General features: G+C 35.8%; 1 protein-coding gene across 21 annotated transcripts in view; it reads right to left on the bottom strand.

The window, feature by feature from the left end:
* Positions 1 to 1,196: 1,196 nt before the first annotated feature.
* Positions 1,197 to 24,814, bottom strand: part of PCM1 (pericentriolar material 1) — a 44,176-nt gene continuing 20,558 nt past the window's right edge. For 6 of the 21 annotated variants that reach the window (XM_061473497.1, XM_061473479.1, XM_061473575.1 and 3 more), the window contains 26 exons: positions 24,032 to 24,183; positions 23,824 to 23,950; positions 22,991 to 23,125; positions 21,292 to 21,482; positions 20,562 to 20,759; positions 19,419 to 19,641; positions 19,157 to 19,302; positions 18,312 to 18,502; positions 16,968 to 17,151; positions 15,868 to 16,223; positions 15,177 to 15,335; positions 14,377 to 14,433; positions 13,006 to 13,178; positions 12,798 to 12,926; positions 12,088 to 12,208; positions 11,632 to 11,769; positions 11,226 to 11,359; positions 10,522 to 10,656; positions 9,812 to 10,009; positions 7,432 to 7,491; positions 5,466 to 5,604; positions 4,429 to 4,577; positions 4,197 to 4,272; positions 3,012 to 3,262; positions 2,690 to 2,782; positions 2,389 to 2,586 (listed from right to left, as the gene is read on the bottom strand). In XM_061473497.1, coding sequence (XP_061329481.1) covers positions 2,404 to 2,586; positions 2,690 to 2,782; positions 3,012 to 3,262; positions 4,197 to 4,272; positions 4,429 to 4,577; positions 5,466 to 5,604; positions 7,432 to 7,491; positions 9,812 to 10,009; positions 10,522 to 10,656; positions 11,226 to 11,359; positions 11,632 to 11,769; positions 12,088 to 12,208; positions 12,798 to 12,926; positions 13,006 to 13,178; positions 14,377 to 14,433; positions 15,177 to 15,335; positions 15,868 to 16,223; positions 16,968 to 17,151; positions 18,312 to 18,502; positions 19,157 to 19,302; positions 19,419 to 19,641; positions 20,562 to 20,759; positions 21,292 to 21,482; positions 22,991 to 23,125; positions 23,824 to 23,950; positions 24,032 to 24,183 — 4,098 coding nt within the window. In that variant the 3' untranslated portion in view covers positions 2,389 to 2,403. Of the gene's footprint in view, positions 1,531 to 2,388; positions 2,587 to 2,689; positions 2,783 to 3,011; positions 3,263 to 4,196; positions 4,273 to 4,428; positions 4,578 to 5,465; positions 5,605 to 7,431; positions 7,492 to 9,811; positions 10,010 to 10,521; positions 10,657 to 11,225; positions 11,360 to 11,631; positions 11,770 to 12,087; positions 12,209 to 12,797; positions 12,927 to 13,005; positions 13,179 to 14,376; positions 14,434 to 15,176; positions 15,336 to 15,867; positions 16,224 to 16,967; positions 17,152 to 18,311; positions 18,503 to 19,156; positions 19,303 to 19,418; positions 19,642 to 20,561; positions 20,760 to 21,291; positions 21,483 to 22,990; positions 23,126 to 23,823; positions 23,951 to 24,031; positions 24,184 to 24,814 lie in introns of those variants that run through there. The other 15 variants (XM_061473535.1, XM_061473618.1, XM_061473626.1 and 12 more) reach the window with 9 other exon arrangements.

Below are 24,814 nucleotides of genomic sequence, written 5' to 3'. Positions count from 1 at the left end.
TGACCCCTTTCAGGTACACTCATGGACTTATTCTTGTACCTTACTCTAGTGATTAAAAACTTTAATTTTGTTTCACAGGTTTGCCTTTGTCACAATAGATTTCCTCTGTCCTCAGAACTGTAAAGTTTTTTCTGCACACAGTACCAGAGTGTGTTTACAGCCTGCGCAGTAACTAAATTGAATTTTTTTATATACTTTTTCCTTTGGATTGTACTCTGCCATTTTCAAAATGCACTCATAGAACCTGGAGAGACTCAAACTAAAAAAAAAAAAAAAAAAAAAATGGGAAATCACAGAAGAATCACACTCCTTTTTATTCAAACTTCAGGCATATTTAGGCTTCACTGGCACTAGACTGTTTGTCACAACATATAGCCATATGATTACAGTGACCTCAAAAGGAAGACAATTCTGAATTAAAGAAAGATCACCCTTGACTGTTTTAACTACTTTCAGGAAATCTTTGTTTTTAAGGTAAATGGATCTCTATAATGCAGCAGACAGATATGCCAAATAAGCTATTTCTAGCTCTGTTTTATGACTTCCTGTTATTAGCTGAAAAGTGAAAGAGTGAAGGAAATGTTTGTTCTGATTCAATTTTTCCAATCTACTTTTCTACAATCCTAGTCCTGCCTTTGCCATGAAATTTCAGTATGTGCTGACTTTTAACTGTTTGAGGTTTTTTAAACATTAATTACCTAAGTTTCTTCAACATTAAAACTCTTCACAGTCAAATATGTTTGAAAACCTGTAGAATCTGTTCCTATTGCAGCAACTGTAACAACACTAAATTTTTCAGACAGGTTTATTTCTTTGCACACTGAAAGTCAATACAGAAAGTGCAGAAAACAAGCTGGCTTCTGCAGTTAACTACAAACCTAGGGTATTTACTTTGCCTTAGGTAAGTAAGTGTACTAATAGAAATGAATTCCACAGGCCCTGAACATTTTTCATTTGGTTTGTTTGTTACAGACCAGCTATACTCTAGTATACAAGCAACAGGTAAGGCATATATTGCGCCAACACCTTATATCTGTGGAAGATAAACTTTGTGGGACAATAGTTTCTTGCCCCAGGAAAATTAGCAGTGTTTAACAAGCTGCTATAACCATTCCAAGATTAAAATTAGTTAACTTCCAACACCAAACTCTGCATACCGTTTTGTAATCCAGAGTAAAATTTTTCAGAAGATGAACTTACAGACAAGTCCAAACTTTATTTGAAACTACCATTTTGAACAATTTAAAAATTACTAAACAAGTCACAATAAAAATAAAGAAAAGGTTAAGACAGAAAAAAGAACAATGCAGCAAAACTGAATAGAAGATTCAGTTCCAGCTGTTCAAACTGCCACAGGCAGAAGTTAGCATACCTATCCTAAGAGGCAGTGTGTCAGATATTTTACATTTTTATACACTTCCAGAATTCTGGGAAATAAGTGATGATCTTCTGTATGTGTTTGTGTACAAGGAGTTTATAAATGCAGGTATCTTCAAGGTTGTTCTCATCCACTTTGAGCTCCAAAAGTTTCTGTAAAACAAGAGAATGCTCATTATTGTCTAAGAGCTATAAGGCATCAAACTGCTCCTGAACACATTTCTGCTCCTTGTAAGGATCCATTAAATCACCTTGATGAACATCTCATCCTCAACCTTTTTTACAAGCATTTTGAGCCACAGATTACTTGAACAGCTTGTATTGTTTGAAGAATTGGAACTAGTTACGTTAGCAGAAAACTACCATCAGAATACCCAGTTCATGCATTTATATATGTCTGTACTGTACCTTCCACTGGAGAACTACAAGCCTAACAACAGAACATAAGCCTCTAATGCCATAACTTGTGTTACAACATCAACATTAAAAACAAAAACAAAACAGCCCACAAAGGTTTTTTTTGACCTGTATTGCCATTAGGTTGTTGTAGCTGCATAAATGCTGTTTCATGAGAGTGACAAGGTTTTATTGTTGTCATACACACTGAAAATCTTTTCTATCTCATGGTATGCTTCACATTAAAAACTATTTTCATTTCCCTGAAGAGAGATTTTACTATTGAGAAGTCTCTTGAACTCTTCTATTACAAAACCACTGAGCAGTCTGTCAGCAAATTGCATTAAGCATTATTATATCAGATAATAGCTATTAGAATTTACATCATTATTAAACCTCAGCTTGTGTAACAAGGAACAAAAATTCCATAAGTTTTAAAACCATCCTGTTATGTTATTTTTTATGACTATCAGCCACATAATCTAACAGAAGTATGTATACAGAAAGGACACGGAAGCAAAATCCCTTTACTTCAATACATCATTTGAAAATGCACGTAACAAAAAAGGATAGGCTTTCAGCAGCACAATGACTGCTTACTTCCATCAGTGGTAATAAGGTAGTTAAATTCTAGGCCATTCCAGAGTGTTTTCCCAATAGGTGTAGAGGACTTAAAAAATAATCTTTACCAGGTTCTTTCAAAGTTTGGGCATCTCCTACTAATTCTTGATCTTGAGCTCCACCTCCACCCAGTAATTCATCAGACAAACTGTTGGTTTGGGCCTCTGTTGCCACTTTCTTCATTAAATCTGCCTTTGTAAGACAGAAAGCAAAACTCAAAATACTGGATAATTCTTACTGCTCTCTTGATAATTAAGAGTGCTAAATAACAACCCCCCAAACAACAGCAAAATACCTCCGAGTATACTGCAAGTTTAAGGGGCAAGTCTTCAACTTTCACAAAGTCATCTTCATCAGATTTTTGACTTACATTTCCAGAACCAGCTTCCTGTAAATAGAAACGGTGACATTTAAGACTGCTACTCTTAAATAGTGCTACTTCAGTTTACCTTCCCTCAAAAACTAGATTCTTGACTATTATAATAAAGTACACTAAAAACAATACCCATATCAAATTCACAAATCAAAACTGAACATGACTGTAAACTAGACATAACACTGAAATAGAAAAAAGCTTCTAATTTCTCTTGGATGTATCTTAATGGAAATATACGCACATATTCATTCACCAACACAGGTGACTCTGTATCGGGGCTGCCAGCCATGGAGCTTTCAGAACTTGCAGCTGATTTGTTTTCCACGCATGTTGTATCTAGTGTTTGAGTTTCATTTACTGTTAAAGAGGAGCTTGATTCTTCTGTTTTCATGCTGGCTGTTATAAAGGATTCTGGCGTATTGAGTGTTAAAGGTGGTGTATTCTCTAAGTCATTGAGGTAATGAGGCAAAATTGTAGCCACATCTTGTTCACCTAAAACCACAAAACTACATTTTAACTAGGTAGAGACAGGAAAAGATCCTGAGCATACAAAATTCCTGGATCCTTCTATTATGTTTTTTAGATTATGATCCAAAGCTACAAATGAACAACTGAAGTTACCTGTACTCTCATTAAGTATCAGCAATTATCACAAGACAGAATGCAACTTCAAAATATGACTTGATACAGCCTTAAAAATGAAGAAGCAATGAAAAACAACTTCCAGAACTGTATGACCCACTGTAAAATATTCATTCTAGATATGAGGAAATAAATAATAAAGAACAATAAGTTCCTTAACATTTTGCCACATTCTTATGGCAACACAGGATCTACTCAAATACTGCTTTTAGCCTATGGAAAAAGACCAAGAACAAACCAAGTATTTGCAACAGAAGGACACCCAGGAGAAGGTGGTAAAACTGCTGGATTAGAAGTAACATTCATACCACCCCATAGAGCCTTTTGACAGAAAATGATTTCTTAGTTCTTAATCAGTTACAACACAGCATTACTCAAGAAATAAATCCCTAAAATATAAAGTGATTTCAATTGCTAGTAAATGGTAGTAGCAGAAAAGCAAGTACTAGGCAAAACATTGTGACAAATTTAACTCTGGTACAATTACATGCCAAGGGCTACAACAGTTAACTGGAATTCATGTTATTTTCAAGCATCAAAACCACATCTATCTAGGTAAATTTATTCCAGGTTTCCACCTTAAAAGGTCTGCTGTGTCTAGATCAACAGAGAGAGACTGAGTCAACTGAAGTGGTTCCATAAAAAAACCCAGCCCAGTAAACTCTTGCAGCTTTGAACACCTTCTTTTTAATTACATGTATCACAGGCACTGTCCAAGATAATTCTCACAGCATGCAAATTCATACAGAAGTGTTAATCTCTCAGTTACTGCATAGGGTCTTACCTTTAACATTAACAGATTCTTGTTCTGACGATAAAACCTCACTGCTTTTTGTCCTACTTAATTCTTGCTTTGAAGTCTATTAAGGAAAGTCGCAAACAAGTTATTTTTTTCTATCATTCTACTTTCATTAGTATGAAAACAGTGCAACAAGAAAAACTGAGATACATACAAAGAGTACTGAAAAGCTGTGCACTGGCTCAGGTTTTTACTGCATTTACAGCTTTGGTGATACCTGCTCATTTTCAGTTGTTGTTTCACTGCTCGCTTGTAGTGATGTCTGCACATCAACAGGCCCTTCCTCAAACTCTATTTCTTCATCTTCATTCTCATCTTCTCCACTGCCATAGTTAGTCAAAGCTTGAGTTTCTGCTTTTGATAAACCTGAAGGGAAATCAATGGAAAACCACCTCCATGTTATATTTACACATTGACATAGCCTGACAGAGTAAAAGTCAGGCTGCAAAACCCAAACTCATTTTGGAGATTTACCACAATGATCAGTTATAACTGATTCAAAACTTTCTTTGAAATTTAAGATATAGTGATGACTGAACTTTCAAGGATCCATATGCTCCCCACAAGCTATCTTGCAAACAAACACCACTGTGTTGATGTGAAATATCTAAGTTATTAAACAAACTGGTGTGAAGAAATTAAATCTAAGTGAAACCAAGCTGTATTTGGTGTAAGGCCACAAATAGGACAACAAATTATTAAAAAATATGCAAGTTCAAGTGGAAGCATATTAAAAAAAAATAAAATCATTTACATGAAAAAAGTCTGAAATTTCAGCAGTTTTCATATACTCAATTTAAAGGTTAAGAAACTTCAAGTTTAGCTGAGACAGAACATGTAACTTAATCTGATTCTAATCTGTTTTTACAGATGTACTGATTACAAAGAAAAAGCTGTTCCAATTGGAGTGTTTAACCTGTGACACAATACTAGCAAATACAGTACTGGAAAACTTTCACTGGAAAAGTCCCGTGGATGCCCAATCCCCGGAAGTGTTCAAGGCCAGGGTGGGCAAGGCTTTGAGCACCTTCCAATGGTATAGTGATGGGGTGGGGGGGAGGTTAGAACTAGTCTAGTGACAGGGGGGTCTTTTAAGGTCCCTTCCAACCCAGACCATTCTGTGATCCTATGACTAGAAGACCCGTGAGAGGAGGTGTTACACAGCAGTACTTCACGCAAATCCTGTTATAAAATTAGTTGGTCAAAACTACAGTGAAAGCATTGAATAACGAGCTATACAAAAAAATCACTTACTTATTGCCACTGGACCACTTTCATTCTCCTCATCTTCCTCCGGATCAGACACATCAGACCTAACACTTTCAGGAATTCCATTACTATCACATATTTCCAAGTCCTGTACTTCTTTAACATTTTCAGTCTCATCCTTGTCCTAGGAAAACAAGGAATATTGTGCATTTTCATGTTTGCTTATTGTCCTGGGTTCAGCAGTAGTTCCTGCTGAACCCAGGACACTTATCTATAGATTAAGTTATGTAATCTATAGATTAAGTTATGGTTTCTGCATCAAACAGTCACCTTTGCTACTAAAAATATCTACAGACTAAAATTAATGTTTAAGTAGTACTTAAGGCCTTGAAATGAATACTGCAAAGCTACTCCTAAAACAGACCATTGGAGCCTACTATAAGAGATCATGCACTGTTCAGACATTGCTATCAAGGACATTGCAACCTGAGTTTTTCATTATCTGAAAAGGTCCACACTGATCAGTATTCTAGTTTAAAAAAGCTTATTTAAATTAGGCTTGTCATTATCTAGAGGAAGACAGACACACCTGCATTAGTACCTTCTAGCAACTTCCCTGCATCTAAATGACTTCTAGAAAACATTAGGAATATTTCTAACTATGGCTTCTAATTTCTTTAGCAACAGCTACACAGCAGTTTCTCTGTTGAATGATTTTCTAAACAACTTGAGTAAGAAAATGATGCTTAGCCTATATGAACCCCCAAGTAAATCCCTCAGCTAGGCTTCAAATTTTGACAGCACTCTTTTATACTACATAGCAACCGTAACAAGTGATACGCAACCTTTATAAGTGATACGCACTTTTAGTTCCAAAGCAGTGCTACAGTAACTCTAAGCCCATACATGTTTCCACGTACGCCTATGCCCATTTGGGAAAGCATTCAACATTCTACTTAGTACTTTACCCATCTCTTTCCCTTGGTTGGAAAGAGTGCAACATTCCAGCAGAAACTACGAAGCTTCATATATAACCCATCTCCCCAAGCACAATGATTTTAGTGGTTTTTGAAACAAACTTAAAGAGCAAAGGCAGAAGTCTGGGGCACTGACATTTAACACTCAAGAGCAAATGCATGCTTTGAGAACTGCAAATACCTTGTGTCCCAAGTCAAAACTTCTGCCTTCTCTTTAAGATGAAAACAACTTATTCCATAACGTTAAGAAATAAAATGCTAATTGCTAAAAATAGTTAAGCTGTCCTTGTTACTGAATTCTTCAGCAAATGACTGCATGCTCAGCGCTCTGAGCTGAGAACAAGGGAAACAGCCCCAGACCAAATCCCACAATAAACACCTTCAGAACAGGTCTTTCCTTTTTTCTTTAAAAATACAGAAAATGAATACTAAAAGGAAAAACGAAACCCTACCCTGAAGCTGCTCTGCGAGTGTAACAAATTACTCCATTCCCATTGTGTAGCATTCAACATAAACTTTGATATAGACTTTCAAATTGTCAGGCCTAAAGCAAAGGTCACTCTATATAAAGGACACCAACAATAAACAGAAAAACATCCTCAATACTATCTTTGTTGATCTGAATGCACTTCTTCAAAGGTAACAAGATAATACTTTATTATATTGTTTAAGCTAGTAATGGCTCTGCAGTAGAAACAAGAATAAAACAAGAGCAACCAAGAAAGCGATATCCAATTCATGTTTACTGAATGCATACAGTAACAAAGATTTATTGATGAAGGCAGATTTTTTAGTAGTCACTTCCCTCCCAGACCATCTACTCATATTAAAAAAGGAAACTGTAATTTGCTTTGTTACTTTGATAAATCACTGAAAATAACAAAACGGAGATAAAATCCATGACGTCGAATATATTTATAAACACTAGGAAATGGGCTCCTTACAGATACTAGATTTATATGACAGAAACAGTAAGACTAAGTGATCTGTGAAGTTATCTGAGGAATAAAGACAGTCGAGAAGCATAAACATACTTTGTCCTCATCGACATCTTCAGCAGATGAACAAACATCCACCTGGACACCTTTTTTTGCCTAGAAGAAACACAAACTGTCTTCAATTCTAAACTGAAATAAATTTGAAATACTGAACCAAACCAGGGCTTCATGAAAGCCTGGCTGAAATGCCAATCTTCCCAAGAACTACTATCTCAAATGGCAATAAGCCACAGGGACTTCTACACTATGACATGTTTACACAGATGCTTTAACAAGTTGAGAGTTGCAAAACATTACAAAAACGGTTTTAGCCCTTTCTATTCAAATACTTATGTCTATGTGGGCTAATTCTCCAAACTATGGTTGAATCATAGTTAACATATAGAATCAGATACACCAGCTCTTGTCAAGACAGTGCTGTGTTCTTCACAGCATGGAATCTAAAACCAGTTAGCTTACTGGGCTCAAGACAGCCAGAAAACCAAGCAAGATCAGATGTGTCTGCATGAGGATCCCAGAGTTGAAAGTTGCGAGAAGACCACACAAAGATAATAGCGCAGGTCTGTACAAAGTAACTGGGGACCTATCAGTTCTGGCTCATCTCCCACTCTGTTGAACCTGAACTGCTACCATAGGAACAAGACCAACAGACCTTCACCCTAGATCTCCATCTTTCAGAAGATAAGAAATGCCAGATCTAAGCTGGCTCTATGCATCCTCTTAAGGGTGTATGAATCAATCTTTTACGTAACAAGGACCCAACGAGCAACTTCAGACAGAAAGAAGTCTGACACCAGAAAGACTTGGACGCAAGTGTTTCTTTGGCCTTTTTACAAGGCACTCTGCAGTCTCTCTCATACCAGCCGTATTACTACTGGTATACCCACGATGAACTAGAAATATAGCTCATGATATGCTTAAAACTGCTTACAGAACTTTACGACAGATTCACAAAATACCTGCTGCTGAAATTTTAAAATGAGTTATGGGTTTGCTTTAGTTTTTGTTTTTCTAAAAGAAACGTGAAAGGGCACTGAAGTCATAACTATACAAGAAACATTAAGGTAGATACCTGACTGATGTAAGTATATAAACATGATCTGTTTTAGCGTTTGTTTTGTAAACAGTTCATTTTTTAGTTAAAAAATGCTATGCTCCTAAAAACTGCAATACTAAAATTAGAAATGGTGACACAACATCTTAATAATGTAAACGGTGTAAAAGCCAACCAAAACTTGCTTTGCTAGAGCAGAATATGTACCGCAGTCTCAAATATTTCTGAAAATGTTATACATGTTTTATACTCTGAGTCTAGAAAGTGATACTTTCTACATATGCCAACAAGCCAACTATTTGATGACTGCATAGGACTTATTCAAGTTAGGTAAAGATGGTGCCTAAGCTACTGCAAGGAAAGCTGCAGGCATAGATGGAGAGATGATGAACTGGGACTGCCATGTCAAAATATATAGGTGGGATAGAATTAATTTTCTTCATATTAGCTGGTATGGAGCTACAGTTTGGATTTGTGCTGAAAACAGTGCTGATAACACAGGAATGTTTTAGTTATTGCTGAGCACTACTTAACACAGTATCAGGGCCTTTTCTGCTCCTTGCACTACTCCACCAGAAAGCAGGCTGGGAATGCCAAGAAGGCGGGAAGGGACGCAGCTACGACAGCTGACCCCAGCTGACCACAGGGCTATCCCATACCATATGGTGTCATGCTCAGCATTTAAAGCTGGGGGAGGAAGAAAGAAAGCGACAAACTTTCAGAGGTATGGCATTTATCTTCCCAAGTACCCATTATGTGTGATGTAGCCCTGCTTTCCTGGAGATGGCTGAACATTTCCATGCCCATGGGAAGTAGTGAATGAACCCCTTGTTTTGCTTTGCTTGCATATTGGGCTTTTGCTTTACCCGTTAAACTGTCCTTTAAGTTAACCCACCTGTTTCCTCACTTTACTGATTCTTCCTCCTATCCCACTGGGGTGAAGGGAGCAAGTGGTGGTGTGGTGCTGAGCTGCTGGCTGGGGTTAAACCACAATAACTACACAATGGCCTTAGATTCCAAGACTTGACCATTCATTCTTATGTGCACATATAACCATTAAAACACATTTCCTGTGAATTACCAAAACCAAAGTCTACACTTAAATATCTGTAACAGATGCTCATCTATAATACAGGACATCTCCCTTACTGAAGAAAACTAGTTCATGCTTCTACACAAGCAACACTATGACTACATAGAGCTGGTTTGTAAAATGAAAACCAACAAACAACAAATACCCAACAAAACTCCCAAACCCCACATATATACAATGTATGAACTAAGGTAATTGAACTAGTTTAGGAAATACAGATATATGAGACTTTAAAAAGCTACATTTTTTAAAAAGATAATAAAACAAACCTCTTTAGCATAAGATTGTATCACTTCAGTAGTTTCTGTTTTTCTTTTACATCTCTGCTTTACAGAAATACTGTTGTTGTCCAAGTCTTGCATTAGTTTAAAAAAGGCTAATTCATTAAATAACACTTCAGAAATCTCCACAAGAAGATCTTCTCCACAGTCTTTTAATGTTCTACCAGCAAATTTCACCAGTGAATCCTGTGAAGAGAAACAATTCTTTCATTTCTGAAACAGGCTTTCAAACTTCAAAAACTGATTATTTGTCATATTCCTAACAACTCAAAATCAGGTATACAATAGTTAGTACTTCTTTTAAGATACAGTTTAGTGTCTTAAAGAGATTTTAAGTAGAATCTCTAATCTAGTAACAGAACTTACCAAGTTACTGATTTAACTCTTTTAGGGAAAAAAAAGGAGCAAGAGCAGACTATCGATTTTAAGGAATCTCCATGAAGAGCATCACCAGAGCTCTCTCTGAAGACAGCCACAGGCTGAAGATACACTTCTCACTGTTTGGCAGTGATGGAAAAGAAGTTCTGTACCCAGTGAAGTTTAATTTTAGGAAACAAGGTAATAAATACCTCATTACTGTATCAAAGTTGAACAGCAGCAGCTATGCTGTAATTTACAGCTTCAGGGAAGCTGGTTTATCTGTTGCTCATTATCCAAGTTGAAACAGGGTGGCAAGACAACACTGAAAAGCTACTAACCTGAAGTATACTGCCAAGCTGCTTATGAAAGAACTTCACAAATTCTTTACTTTCATCATTTTGTTGTGTAAGAGTCAAGACCATACGTCTTACTGATGTCAGTAACTGCAATGAGCACACTTCATCCATATGTTCCTAAACAAGTATCACACAATAAGCACAGCTACTACTTAAACACCCCAAACAACTAGCCATCAAGTCCAATACTGAAATCAATTTATAAAAACATCACCTGTCCTCCGAAGGAACAGCACTGCACGCGCAGGTCCTAACCCATCTCACAAAACAAACTAAGTGGAACACCGTTATAGCAGATACCATACTTCATTAATGACTGATTTGCCACAACACACAAAGCTTTATCCCACTTTTTCAATACGTCATATTTTAAAGTTTGGATAAACATTTCTACTTGATTTGGTCAGCTCCAAACAAATAAATCTCTGTTCTTGACGCCAAGTCACCAGCCCTTTCTAGCAATCTAGAAACCTTATAATTTCTTTTTCTCTTATTAAAAGCCCTACAGAATCTTTCTGTTGGAGGAGTTAACTACTGCTTCATCCTCTGCAAAGTCTGCAACTTCATACACACTTGTTGGCAGCTGTCTCCAAGATGCAAGTTATTAATTTTAAGCAATGCTTCCTATGCGATTGTGCAGATCCCTTTCCTATCCTAATTCACACCTTATTGAAAGGAGTTTTTACCTTGAGAAAAGGAATGACCTCTTTCATAATTGCCTTAATTTGCCGGTCAAGCTGCTGAGTATCTATACGAGGACACGGAACTGCAGAAACTTCATTTAACTGTAGCACAGGAGGACATTCACTGTTACTTGGACCTTGTTTACAAAAAAAAAAAAAAAAGAAAAAAAAAGAAGAAAAAAGAAAAAAACGCACATTTAAGTCATTCAACATCACTACCACAGAAATGCAATTTCAAACCCATGTATTTTCATTAAAAAAAAAAAGTAATATTTACTTAAGCAAGTAAAGTTCTTTGGAAACTTTGCTAAGTTTTCAAAATAAATGTAGAGGAAAGTAATTCAGCCAATTAAATGACTCCTGATAATTATTTTCTAAAACTAGGCAAAATATGTATATATGTGCATACCTTCTAATTTAGCAGCAGAAGCACCCTGAATATTACTAGAGCAGCCCTCAGAGTCAAGGGTACTTTCAGCTTCAATTTTCATACGCTCATATTCCCTCATCCTAGCCAAAGCTTGATCTAAGTGAATCACTGTGTTGCCTATATTTAGAATAAAAACAGCTTTTAATCTAAATAAAAAAATTAAATTGATCATCAAATTAACAATAACAGAAATTAATTCAAAGCCACAAGTTTTGAAATCTACATATAACTGTACTTGAATTATAGTACTTTATTATACACTTTGATCAACTCCAAGTGTCTCACAAGTGGCTAGTTTCTCCAAGTGTTATTTTATGAAACATGTGATTACACACTAAAAAATCAAAGAACAATATGCTATATTTAAGCACAGACAATTACAGGCATTTTGGGAGGGAGGGATTAACACAGCATGGTAAATCACATCATTCTTACCAAGGTCATCAGTGGCAAAAGGTTCAAAATTTGAAGATGTAGACATAATACTCCTATTGTCTGCATCATTATGTTCACAACCTTGACATGCTTCTGTAGAAAAGTTCTTGCCAAACGCTTCCTGAAAAGACATCAAACAACTGACTACAGAGCAGGAATGCACCATCCTCTCACAAATGTAACAAGAAGCCTGCAATTCTTTTCAGCCACATGCTGCAGTATCAAGACTTGTCACCAGGCTGCCTGACTGAGGAACAGCCTTGCTTACAGCATAGATCCATCAGGTGATCTATCATGTTTGTTTCAAATACTTCAACTATAAAACACGAAAGAAACTACAGAGGCATCAGTGATCCCTTAGATACAAAAAGCAAAAATCTGGGGGCAATCTTTAGATGAGTACTTGCCCTGACCTTACTCACTAGTGTATTTTGACTCTTTCTGAATATCAGTTTCTGATTTACATCCTCCTTCATGTCATATTCCTTCCTGACACGTTTGTTCCCAGCATCAAGAATCCTAACATATTTAATTACTTTTGCATTAATATTCCCCTCTATTTCTTTGTTTAGAAAAGTCTGTGTACGGTAATCCTAATTTTAGAAAAAGTCAATTGCTAGACTGAATATTTCAGTACACAAGCATATACACATAAATTGAAAAAGTAAGAAAAGCTGACAGTAAACTAGCTTCTGAACTTTAAAACTTACATCATCTGTAGAAGGAAGGCTTTCACTGGGAGTGAGTTCAGAATTTGATGCCACCCATGTTCCAGAATTCAGTGATTTTGTGCACTTCCCTCTTTCATTGTTCTCAGATAAATGTCTGGTCACTATATCCTGGAAAAGATAATAAACCAATACTGTAAAAAAAGGATCTAAGATCTGTTTGATTCATATGCAAGATTTCTGTGCATACCTGTAAAGCATATAGAGCCCTTTGCCTCAGGTAATCTGTATTTAGCATCTGAAGCTCATGGAAAAGTTCAATAAGAAAGTGGGGACGAGACTCATTTTGAGAAATAAGAGTTGCCACTTCAGAATAAATTGTGTCGCGCAAAGCTTCAAACATAGAAAGATCACTACCAGTTTCTGTAGAAAAAAGGGAATTCATTTAAGTCCTTGACATGCATCCAGTTGAAAGACAACTGTCTATTATGTATGTAAGTTACAGGTACACAAACTACATCACAATCATTGTGGATTCCATTATATAGCTGCTTTCTTAAAACTCACTCATTTCCTGAAGGGCAACAGTGATTTAAACATTCTGAAAGAATATGTAATCCTCTATATACAAAATATAAAGCATTCATGGGAATAACTTTTTTTACACTTCTGAACAATACCTTCAGAAAGCATTCTTTACTAAAGCGAATAATGCACACATTTCAATGCTGCTTTCAGAATAGCCATTCTGCACTGAAAATAGTTTGAGGTATTCCAAACGGGATAGCCAAAGGTCTCAAATTTATATAATACTAGTAAGTCCACACTTCAGCAACAAAAGCAACAACATTAAGAAAGCTCTAGACTGGATTTATGAAAGCTACTCCTTGCCACGCCTCCCACATGAGCATAAATCCTGCATTCTCATACATATATAATATCATTAAATTAATATCATACCCTTAAGTCCTACTACATATTTATGAAAAGACAACGTGCTCCCTAGTAAGTCTCCAATTCCTTTGAAAACTGAGGATTATCCTTGCAACAGTTAAAGTATTACATACATATTTTAGCAAGTGTTGAATGGAAAAAAAGTAACACTTGGAAAAACTCAGCTTAGTTTAACAGATGCGTATTTGTTAGTATTTAAGTTAATGAAGTTATTAGCAATACAACAGACGTTACTGTGCAATTTGATTATCTGCAAATAGTTTAACAGTATTTAAGCATATAGGTAAGTTTTTTCAACCATTAAGAAGCCACCAGAAACCACTCCTCTCCCCCATCAATAAAATACAATAGTAGCTTTTCAACTTGCTAAAAATGCCTACGGAAATTAAATTCTTACTGTAGTATCTACATGTGTATTTTCTATTTGTAATTGTGACTAACCAAGAATATGATAAACACATTCTCCACAATTACAATTCAAAGTAGTTTCTATCACTGCGTTTCATGCAAATTACAAGTAACTTTTCTTGCCTTATTTACAGAGAAGGTGCTGCAATAGTACTAATTTTAAACATCTGCTAAACAGTCTGAGTTATAGGACCAAAGCTAAGAGAAAAAAAGAAAAAAGTAACAGGACATTGTTGAAGCTAAGCACTGAATGCATTACCTGGTGCTTCAATGCATGCATTTCTGTTAGACTGCTGCAGAATTCTCCTAGCATGCGCTGTAGGAAAGTGGGGATAGACAGTGATAAACACAAAAATGTGCACCAGAAATAAAGACAGGGTCTATATAAAATAGCAGGAGGAAAAATGTTTAGTCATTCAAACCACAGCAAAGCTGCTTATTGTGAGAATTTAACTGGTAAAAGTTTGTTACGTATCCCAATAAACAGCTCTTAGTGTGGAGACAGCAACATTGACAGAGCTGTACATCGTGCTATAATGACTAGAATTTCTGCATCTTTCAAACAGAAGATACTGTCAGAACCTAAAAAGATAAAATATATTTATGATCTAGATGCAAGAAAAGCAGTGCAGACGCCAAAAATGTAAGGGTTTATGTGATGTTATAAGACTGAGTTTGAATGATATTTGATAGAGCTCTTTTAAGCATGAATAGAAAGAAAACATGTATGCAGTACAGGATGTAGTTTAAACAAAGTTTAATGCGTTGTGTAGTTATTTTCCAAAAAGACACCAACAAATGGGTGGTGGTTTCTACTGGGTATGTTTCTGTTTGTTTTACAGCTAGAAACAAACCCATCAATCAAGTACCTAATCTACAGAAATCACCCAAAAGCAAACAATATCCAACTTTTTACACACCTTCATGTTTACAGCATCCTAAATATACAGTACTGTCTTCTTGTCATAATACACTGCTTTTAAAATATACGCTAGCAAGAAAGTATGGAAGTCCTTTACTCAGAGAAGTTCACAAAATAATTACATCGGGAAAGAATACCTGAAGACATTTCTGTAGATCTACTGTATTTTATTATTTTTTCCAATTGTTCCCGATTCCTTTTGCTGAACACCTTTGCATGAACCACCTCTTCCACATGTCTGCTTTTATTGCTCTTGCAGGGCTCACACACACTTGAAGCACTTGCACTTTCATAACCTAAAGTAAGGGAATTAAAAGGAAGAAATAAAAAAATAGCTTACAAAATGTTTTATTACATTTAAAAAATTGTCCGAGGGCAAGCTCAAAGATGAAAAAAACCTGTGATGTCTCCTAGCCAGAAATTCTCTGTGCACTGAAGCCTAACCCTCAGTGACTGCAACTACACGTTAATAGTGTCCCTATCTTCTCATTCAGTATTCTACTGAAGGACATCTTTCAGCAAGTCATCCAGTTTGAGCATAAAGACTTAACGAAGATGAAGATTCTCCTGGTGGTCTATCCCAAGTGTACTCTTAGAGTATCTGCATCCACTATCCATTCACATCACGATGCCCTAATCAGCTATGCTTTTTATTTACTGAAATACTGAAAAACCTTACATAGGTGCATTATGTAAAATTAATTTGTATTTCAGTGACTTACTTTTCATTACTATAGGTACCATTTATGGAGAGTAAATTCTCCATAATGTAACGATTATAATCCAAGTTGAGTATGCCATAGTATCTAAGATTACTTTACAACCTACCAGTATTTTTAATTCTGCCCTTTAGCTGAGAAGAACTCTTCCTCTTATTCTTTGATTTGGGTGTTTTATCTTTTGATGCCAAACTTGCTTGCGCTGATGCTTTTCTAGATTTAAACGTCTTTGTCACAGTAGTTGGATCTACTGGATCAGGCATGCTACTAAAACTCTGCAAAGACTCTTCATCAAAGTCTCTTCTGCTCACATCAGACTGATTTTTATGACCGGAAGCCATGTTTTGTCCTGAAACTGTAAAACCTGCTTTCAGCTGAGACTGATCATCTTTTTTCACTTCTTGGCTATCATTAAGCCAAGTTGATCTTCTTTCCATTTCCTCTTCAGGCTGTCTATGACTCCTTCTGTTACAAAGAAGGAAACACAGACCACAATATATCATAACCTAGTCTCTCAAGATAGAAAAAGCATGTATTATCAGGCAACTACAGGCAAATAGCTTTATCCATAATGCATTGTCATCATGCCCTACTTATTTAGCCATCAACTCAATGCTGGGCAGGAGGGAGGAAAGGGGAGGGGAGAGAGAGGAGGAAGGAAGGGAAATCTAGTGAGAATCCTTCCAAATGGAAAACAGATGATGCCTGAAGAAATTTATCACTGATTTCAATCTGAATACACTTATGCAGCTACTGCTGTACTCAAATAGTAGCATAGGACAAAACATTTCTTTAAACAACATTCGTTACTACCTACCATAGCACAAAAATAAGCCTTCACTGAAATTCTGTTCTATACTTATTCAAACAGCTCAGTTTCTAAAAACCATGGAAATTAAATCTTCCTCCACTTACAGGAAGTATCACAAAACCACTCCAGCATTATATTTGATCTTAAAATTAAGTGATACATTAATATATAGAAAAGCAGAACATTTGACTGAAAAAGGAAACAAACAAAAAGAAAAAAAAACCAAACAACAATGAAAAAAAGCCACAAAAAAATGGAAACTGCAAAATTTAAGCTCATCTTGTAATTCTATTACAGTGAATTCCCCAAAAGAATGATGAATTCCCACAAGCCCTAGAAAAGGTAGGAGTGTGGGAGGGAAAACAGTTAGTCAAGAGTTGCACTGTGACATTTATTACCTTTGTTTTTCTGCTCCATTAGAGGATATACTTTCAAAAGGTTTAGGGAACGTCATATACTCAGTTTTCCCAGAAGCATTATGATCCAGAGGATGTTGTGGCTCCTGCTGCTCACTGCTGTGTGGAGAAACATTGTGTGCAAAATCTCCAAAATCAGAAGGGAACACTGGATTATAGTTAATACCTACAAAGCAAACAAGAAAATCAGAAGATACTAACTCATTTATCTGTGTGATAAAAGTCAAATTTCAGACACATTGTGTGACAACATAAAATTATGAAGTAAACATAGTGGGTAAGTAAGAGAAAACTGGTTTTATCCTGAAAGCATGGATGTAGGTTTTAAATTAATAATTAAATGTAGGTTTTAAATATAAATGGATACCACACACTACCATCAGTGGAGAGACAAATGTATTTCAAGAAACTGGTGAAAGTGAAAAATGAAGGTAATAACGACAAAAAGGCAGAGCTCTGTCTGCATGAAGACTTTATCAATACTTCAACTACCATCAGATTTATAAGAATATTTCAATGGTACAAGTATTCACAGGGCCAAAGAAGTCACAATACTTGTTTTAACTTCAGAATCTTTCTAGCAGTGGCAAATTGAGCATAACTACTCTTCTGTGCAGGTTCCATATAATGGAAAATATGTTCTTAAACAGAAAACAGACACTCTAGGTATCTGCCTATTTCCTGGTTTCCTGAAATGACTGAAATATATCAAGACAGCATTAACAACTTTCAATGATACAGTAAAACACCTACGTTTTTCCCCCGCTTCAAATTCAACACTAAAAGCAGATTTGGTGATGAGATTAGGAAAGTGTATCCAAGTCAACGGTTATTCCATACCTCTAATGGGATCAAAAATTAGCAAGAAACTCCATTTACAGGCATTTAAAACAAAAATAAGTGCTGGAAGTTCTAAGAAAAAGAGAAATAACTACCAAGTGACACCTTACAATAAAAGGGTTCACTTAGTCAGAACACTATTAAATGATTACTGAAGGTATGCAAAAGCTTTAAACATTGCTTTTCATGTGTTAGATGTAGAACATTAAAAATGTTAACTTTATGGAGTTGGCATTTTCAATTATAACCAACATGTTACAGAGAAAGTCTTGCTTTTCAAACTGAAATCAAAATACACAATATTCTGCAATAAACATTAACAAACTTCTGCTAGGATAATACGGGCTCATGCAAGTACCATTTCAGACTATTTTAATATAAAGGAAAAGTCACAGAGGTTCAGTGAGTTCACATGAAGATTTTAATTACATGAAGAAGTGGGAACTTTCAAGTTCTTATTTTTTTCACAGCTGTACTCATACTCACCTGGAGCAAAGGAAGAAAAATTAGTAAATCCTGGTACATTCAACAGGTTTACGTGTTGTGGAGGAAAGCTGAATGGACAGAAAACAGGGGATGGAGGTGGTGGTGTACTACTGCCTCTCTGCTTTCTCGATGGCTTCCCTTGACACTGCTGTTCTTGCTGGCGCATGAGATCATTTAACATTTGCTTCAACCTTGAAAACAAGGAAAAATAATCACTTGGGAAAAAGAATGCTGAGAGAAAGCTGTATATTTATACTAAAGTAATTTGAGATTCATATTATTTCACCTGCCCCATGTAATGTGTGGAGAACTGTTCCATTCAGCTAGGAAAAAAAACAAACCAAACCCAAAGAAAGAAACCCAACTCGTACTTAATCCTGAGCAACAGACAGGAACAGTTTTAAAACCAACCAAGTAAAAAATTCTATACTAAGAAAGGATAAAGGCCTTTTCCACCATCTTTCCATAACCATTAGAATCCAGAATCTTGCCACATAGTCTAGCAAAAAGAACAGACTTAAAAGCATACTCAAGGAAAACAAGTCTAAACCAGAAAAGCCAAATAAAGTTATTGCCACAGATATTTGGAAGAGATGCCAATTTTTGATTCTCTTCACTGAAGATTACTCAAACAGAACCATTTCAAAATATGTTAAAGCAGTGGTGGGGAAAAAAAAAAAAAAAAAAAAAAAAAAAATCAAAAATGCGGTATACAAAGTTTGTGATCAGCTCACAAGTTCAGTCATCTCATATTAAAGCATTATCCACAATCTGTTATTCACCTAACCATGTTCTCTGTTCCAGAAGCATTTTGAATTTCACAAACACAAATGCAGTCAACAAACCTTTGCACGTTATTCTGCTGCCAAGACAGTTGAGAGTAACACTGGTTTAACTGATGCATAATAAGGTGCACTTGTAAAGATGGAACATTATTGGGCATCATATTGTAAGGACCTGTGAGCAAAGTCTGCAGAAGACAAGATAGCGTCTGCGGAAAGAAAACACACAACAGTGAGTAAACTACCAAAACCAGAACTTACTGCTGCAGAGAGGGGAAAAAATAAAAAGCAAAGTAAGAACAGCAAAATAACTGTTCATATCTACCTGCTGATCCTGCATCAGTGTCTGACAAATGCTGATGCTAAATTCATGCTGTTTCTTCAACTGATTGATCTGCTCTTGCCATCTTTCCTTTTCTTCCACATATGAAAGTTCAGACATCCACCGAAGGTTCTCCTGATGTCGCATACTTATGTTTTGCTGTTGCCTGGACTTAGACAATGGACGGTAATTTCCATCTGCTGAAAGAGGCCTGCATTTCTTCCACCTGGGTGGGGAAAAAACTTAAGAATGAGGACATTTCAAACAACTTCTTCTAATGACACTTCCATTATTCAAATTACATTTCAGTTGAATGTTGACAACTCACTTGGCACAGACCATCTGGGCATGCCAGCTAATGATCCATGTGATTTTGTCAATCCAACTTTATCCTGAACAAATGGAAAATAACAGCCACCCAACTGGCAACCACTGTCAAAAAAGAATTGCTAAGGATGTCTCTGGACCTTGTCTTTAGTATTGGCCATTAGCAATACATAGTATCTACTAAGATGAAAACGGAAGCCACCAACATAATACACTAAAAATTAAAAGGCCCAGCTTCTGACTAGAAGGCCAATATCTACTAAAATTATTTGGTATCAAAACCAGAGGAAATCAACTGAAGAGATACACATTACTTTTACGATGGCATTTTCATTTAGTCACACAAATACTATTAAGGAAATCAGTCAGGTAAGCAAAAGTTAAATATTCATGTAAATTAAAAAATCTAATAGGAAATAGTTTTCAAAGCTGAAAAGCCAACTATTTGAAAGCAAAAATTTCATAGTTAAATCATCTGAACTACTGTTTTTGAAGAGAGTGATCAATTTCACTGCAAAAATGTAAAAACATTTTCTTTTAAGCTGATTCAGAAACCCCATTGGAAGATACGGAGCTACAGCAACTGAAGAGCTCAATGGTAGACATTTGATATGACTGAAAACAGAAGAAATAAATTAATTATACACATTGCAACTACAGAGACTCAAGACAAGAAAGTGCCACTACACACAGCTCCCTAGCAAGCAGAAAGATATTTCACTTTGCTGTTAAATAATGCCTTGTCGTTCATGCAATGCTTCTTCCCCCACTTCCAAATATAGTCTGACAAGCATCAGATCAATAAGTAACGTCACTAACCTATCCTTGTTTTCTTTATCAATATATGCGTTTTCTGGTATGTTGTTATTGGGATAAACAGAGAAACTGTCATTCAAACTTGAGGCATCTTCTTCCTCTTCTTCTGCCTGGCCAACTCCATCAGAGAGATAACCGTCTTCATCTCCGTTCTCTTCCTCTTGTGCACACTGGGTGGAACCACCCCAAGTAGCCATTGTCCTAGTCAATATTGGAGGAGAGGAAAGAGGGGTGTTTGGGAAGGGAGAAGCTAGTTTTGTGGGTTTGAAGGTGTTTTTTAGTTTATGACAAGTTATTAAAACAATCTGTTGACAATTACAAGTCTATCTTCAATTAATCAAGCTGCACCAAAATTAAACATCTCACTAATACAAAATTAAACTAGCATTCTTCTGATACTGGGATAGTTAAATAAAATTACTTACTCTTGCAACATTACTCCTTTATTATTGTTATAAATGATGTAGGTATGATGAAAAATTACTGTGAGCAATTTTCCACACATTCTCCTCTCCCTAGGTGATTTTTCACCATTTATGGAGCAGGTATACTAAATATGCTGGGAAGACCCATAAAAGAGGCAAGCTGCCAACTAACAGTCACTTTAGAAGTCTAGAAATTGATTTACTTCTCTACTCTCATCACAGCGTTCAAATGAAAACAGGAAACTGCCGAAGAATCATATCTCATTAAACAACAGAAGCCACTAATACAGAGTGACTTATGTTCTTACTTTTCAGTTCTACACTGCTGTGGAGTACACCGGGCTTCTGATCCTTCACTTTTAACAGAGGCAGCAACAGTAGATACTGTTTCTGCAAACTCTCTCCTCCTCTGATGTTCAGCCATTAAAGCTTCAAGTTGCTTTCTTCTCTGTCGTAATTCTTCTCTTAAAATCTCATGTCTTCTTATCTCAGACCATAACTGTTTGCCATAAAATAAAAGACATCAGAATATAAACAAAATAAACATAATCTAAACTAAATCACATTTGATACTGCACTGATACCTTTCTGTTCAGGCTTTGATATTATACTGCAACTGAAGCCACACCACAGAAAGCTGCAAAATATATCCTGTATCTATTATTTATCCCAAATACTGAAAAATCTAAGCTAATTAATTCCTGTAAGACAGGAATTTTTAAGAGAAATAGTTCATGTTTCACTCAACACTGGTTTTATCACATAATCTATGCATTTTTAGTTAGCTCGTTAAGTAGCATGACAGAATACTACCCTTTGGAGAAATGTGAAAACTGTACTGAGTACTTCTTTGGTAATAAAGCAGAGGATACAACAAAAAGATTCTCTGCAACGTGCAGAAACTTTAAGTAGCAGGTTATGATTGAGCAAGACTTAAGGAAGCCATGATTTACAAAGAAGAAAACAAAGATAGTAGGAGGCCTTTATCTACCTTAAATTAGATACAGTGAAAGCATATTTATGGCAAGGTACTTTAATAAGCATGTAAACAGCACTACATAATAGCATAACATTCAAAACCAATTGTGTAAGTGAACTAGACTGAAAAACTTAGCCTTAAAGAGACAGGCAAGTGACAACATACTCAAGACTGAAAACAACTGGACTAGTTGGTCGCGCTGGAGCCAAGACATTTTCCAATAAAAATCCACACGTATTTTGATGATAACACAACCTGTTTGTAGAGTGGTAGCAATTGCAGAAGCACATTCACTTTAGAGACAATTTCTTTTTAGCAGGAAGAATTCACAGCCCTTTTATTTAGTGAAGAGAGACAATTTGCCCTATAGTACTTGGAAGATGCCAAAGTTCTGAAATTCTCATCTTGTAGAAGGAAAATCTGGCTTTCAATGATAACTATACCGGCATAGACCAATCAGCCTCACGTAAACTGTTAAAGGAGAATTTGCAAGAATGCTGATGCAACTCATAGAGAAAGTCTATTAAAAAAAGGTATTTTTCTGATACTTGTTTCTGATGCCTCGTCTAACCAGAAAAAACTTCACATCACATATCCCTTTACCCCTACAAATAGTATCATAATTTTCAGAAAGATTGAGTAATATCCAGATCATTATTTAAGACATAATTTTTTGTAAAAGGGAAGGAATATGCATGGCAGATAGACTACATTTCAAAAAATGCCATAATTTTCTTCATGGATGACTTGACTGTGGTATACACTTTCAAATGCCCACAGTATAAATTCAAACTTCATTCAAGTTCAAATTCATATTTGGCAACAACTGCTATATTTGGGAAAAAGATCTCCTGTCAGTTCAGGCCAGTATTTACTTCTTTCCAGAAATGAAACAAAAAAGTTATACACACTTTGTTAAAATGGCTACTACTCCATTCCCTAGGCCACATACTTAGTGCATCCAAGTTATCTCAAACTTCTTCCTTTTTCAACCCTTTTAAAATCATAAAGTATCAAGCATGAAATACCTCATTGCCTAGTGGTACGGATTCATCAAATTCAAGCAAAGGCTTGCCAGCTGTACTCCACTCATTCATGGCTGGAGTTGAGGTTGCTAGTAAAGTCTGCCTATTTGCTGGGTAGTTACCCAAACCAGCTGTCAACTGAAAGAGAAAGCGAAGTTAAAAAATAAAACAGCTTTCTAAAACTTAACTGCTATTAAAACCCAACATAGTTCAGGCTTTATGAGGTAGGAGAATTGGTAGTCAGTGAAAAGGGATTTTCAAATCAAGGCTAAATACTTATCTCAGAACTTAGCTAGGAATAAACAAAATTTATTTTTATGTAATATAATATTATATAATGCTGTAGATGCACAGTATTGATAACTTACTGCTCACTTCATAGAAAAAAAGTCTGTCTTTAAAGAGTATGAGAAACAATACAGCACTGTCCAGTTAAGCCGGAATACAATATAATGTTGATCATGTTTACAAGACATAATACTGTTTCAAAATACCAGGCCCTGAAAATAACTACTAAAAGGATTGAAGATGCAGTGACTAGCAGGTATGTCAGGCTAAAAATAAGGTAGAAGGTTATCTATCTTTTAAGACTTTACATTAAGGCATTTCACTACAGTTAAATTGGAGTTTGATGCAGCAATCACTGAGCAAAAGCCTACAGTGGAATGAAATAAACACAGCTCTTCTCTAGGCTTAGAAGCCCAGCTGCATACAATAGACATGCACTGCCAATTTTAACGTTTTTTTCCAATTTTTATAGTGAAAAATGGTGTGAAAGATACTGTATGTTTTGTTGCTCAACAGCTTAAGAGAGAAAAGAAATACATTCTACCTACTTGAAGGTCAGGACAAGCTTTCTGTAGCAGTTGAATTTTTTCTTGAATTTCGATCAGTTTTCTTCTTTCTTCTTGTAACTGCTTAAGCTCCCGTTGCTGCTGAAGTTTAGCTTCATAAAACTTCTGTCTGTGTAAATAAGTTAACTGCATATTACTCAGCAAGAAGTTGCCTAAAGCATGATTCCACTCTGCTTTGACAAAGACATACCTTGCTTTTTCATTTAGCCCTGCATCTTTTTGTAACTTGTTGGTGCTAGTTCGGACATTGTTTGGCTGTTGCTTTGTCTCTTCCATCTCACCCAACAAGTCACCAATATTAGATGCATTTGCAATTGTTGCTTGAGGTTCTGGATCATCATTCTGAAAGAATGTTAGAAAGGCAATTAGACTACTTTCACACTGATATGCAAAATATAACTGTTTTGTCAAGCTAGGTTTTAAAAACTAAACAGTCTGAATTGCTTTATCTTCAGTTCAGATCATAAATTGAGAAGTCATCCCCATCATGGAATCACAACTTTAAGATAAATTAATGAGAGAATTCAAAGTTATAAAGCTCATGCTACTGAGATTTCCACTATAAATGCAAGATAACTTGTCTCATTTGGGGAGCATAAGCCACTTGAATTTTATTTTATGGTTACAACTGAGTGGATAGAAACATGATTCTATGACTCTATGATTCTATGCAGGCATGTCAAGAACAAGAGGGGGAGGAGAAAAAAAGAAGAGGAGACTGAGGTGAAGAAGACTGCTTAATTACTATAGTCATGAAGTTAAAGATTACTAACAACAGTTTAAAATAAAACAACTACTCTTCAAAGTTAAATCTGAAATATTTTAGGAAATCTTCTACATGGTTTTCTATTCCACTTTTCATAATTTCTGTATTTTCAGTTCTCAAGTTAAATTGAAAATATTTAAACTGCAGCCACTGCTTGTTTTCCAACTTGATCATTCTTAATACAGAACCTGCTGAACAGGAGAGATC

The sequence above is a fragment of the Pezoporus flaviventris genome, unplaced genomic scaffold (assembly GCF_033815535.1).
Source record: "Pezoporus flaviventris isolate CSIRO_AGI_PZ_B2104156 unplaced genomic scaffold, CSIRO_AGI_Pfla_v1 ptg000002l, whole genome shotgun sequence".
Lineage (NCBI taxonomy): Eukaryota > Metazoa > Chordata > Aves > Psittaciformes > Psittacidae > Pezoporus > Pezoporus flaviventris.
This window is presented reverse-complemented; position numbering and strand designations above follow the sequence as displayed.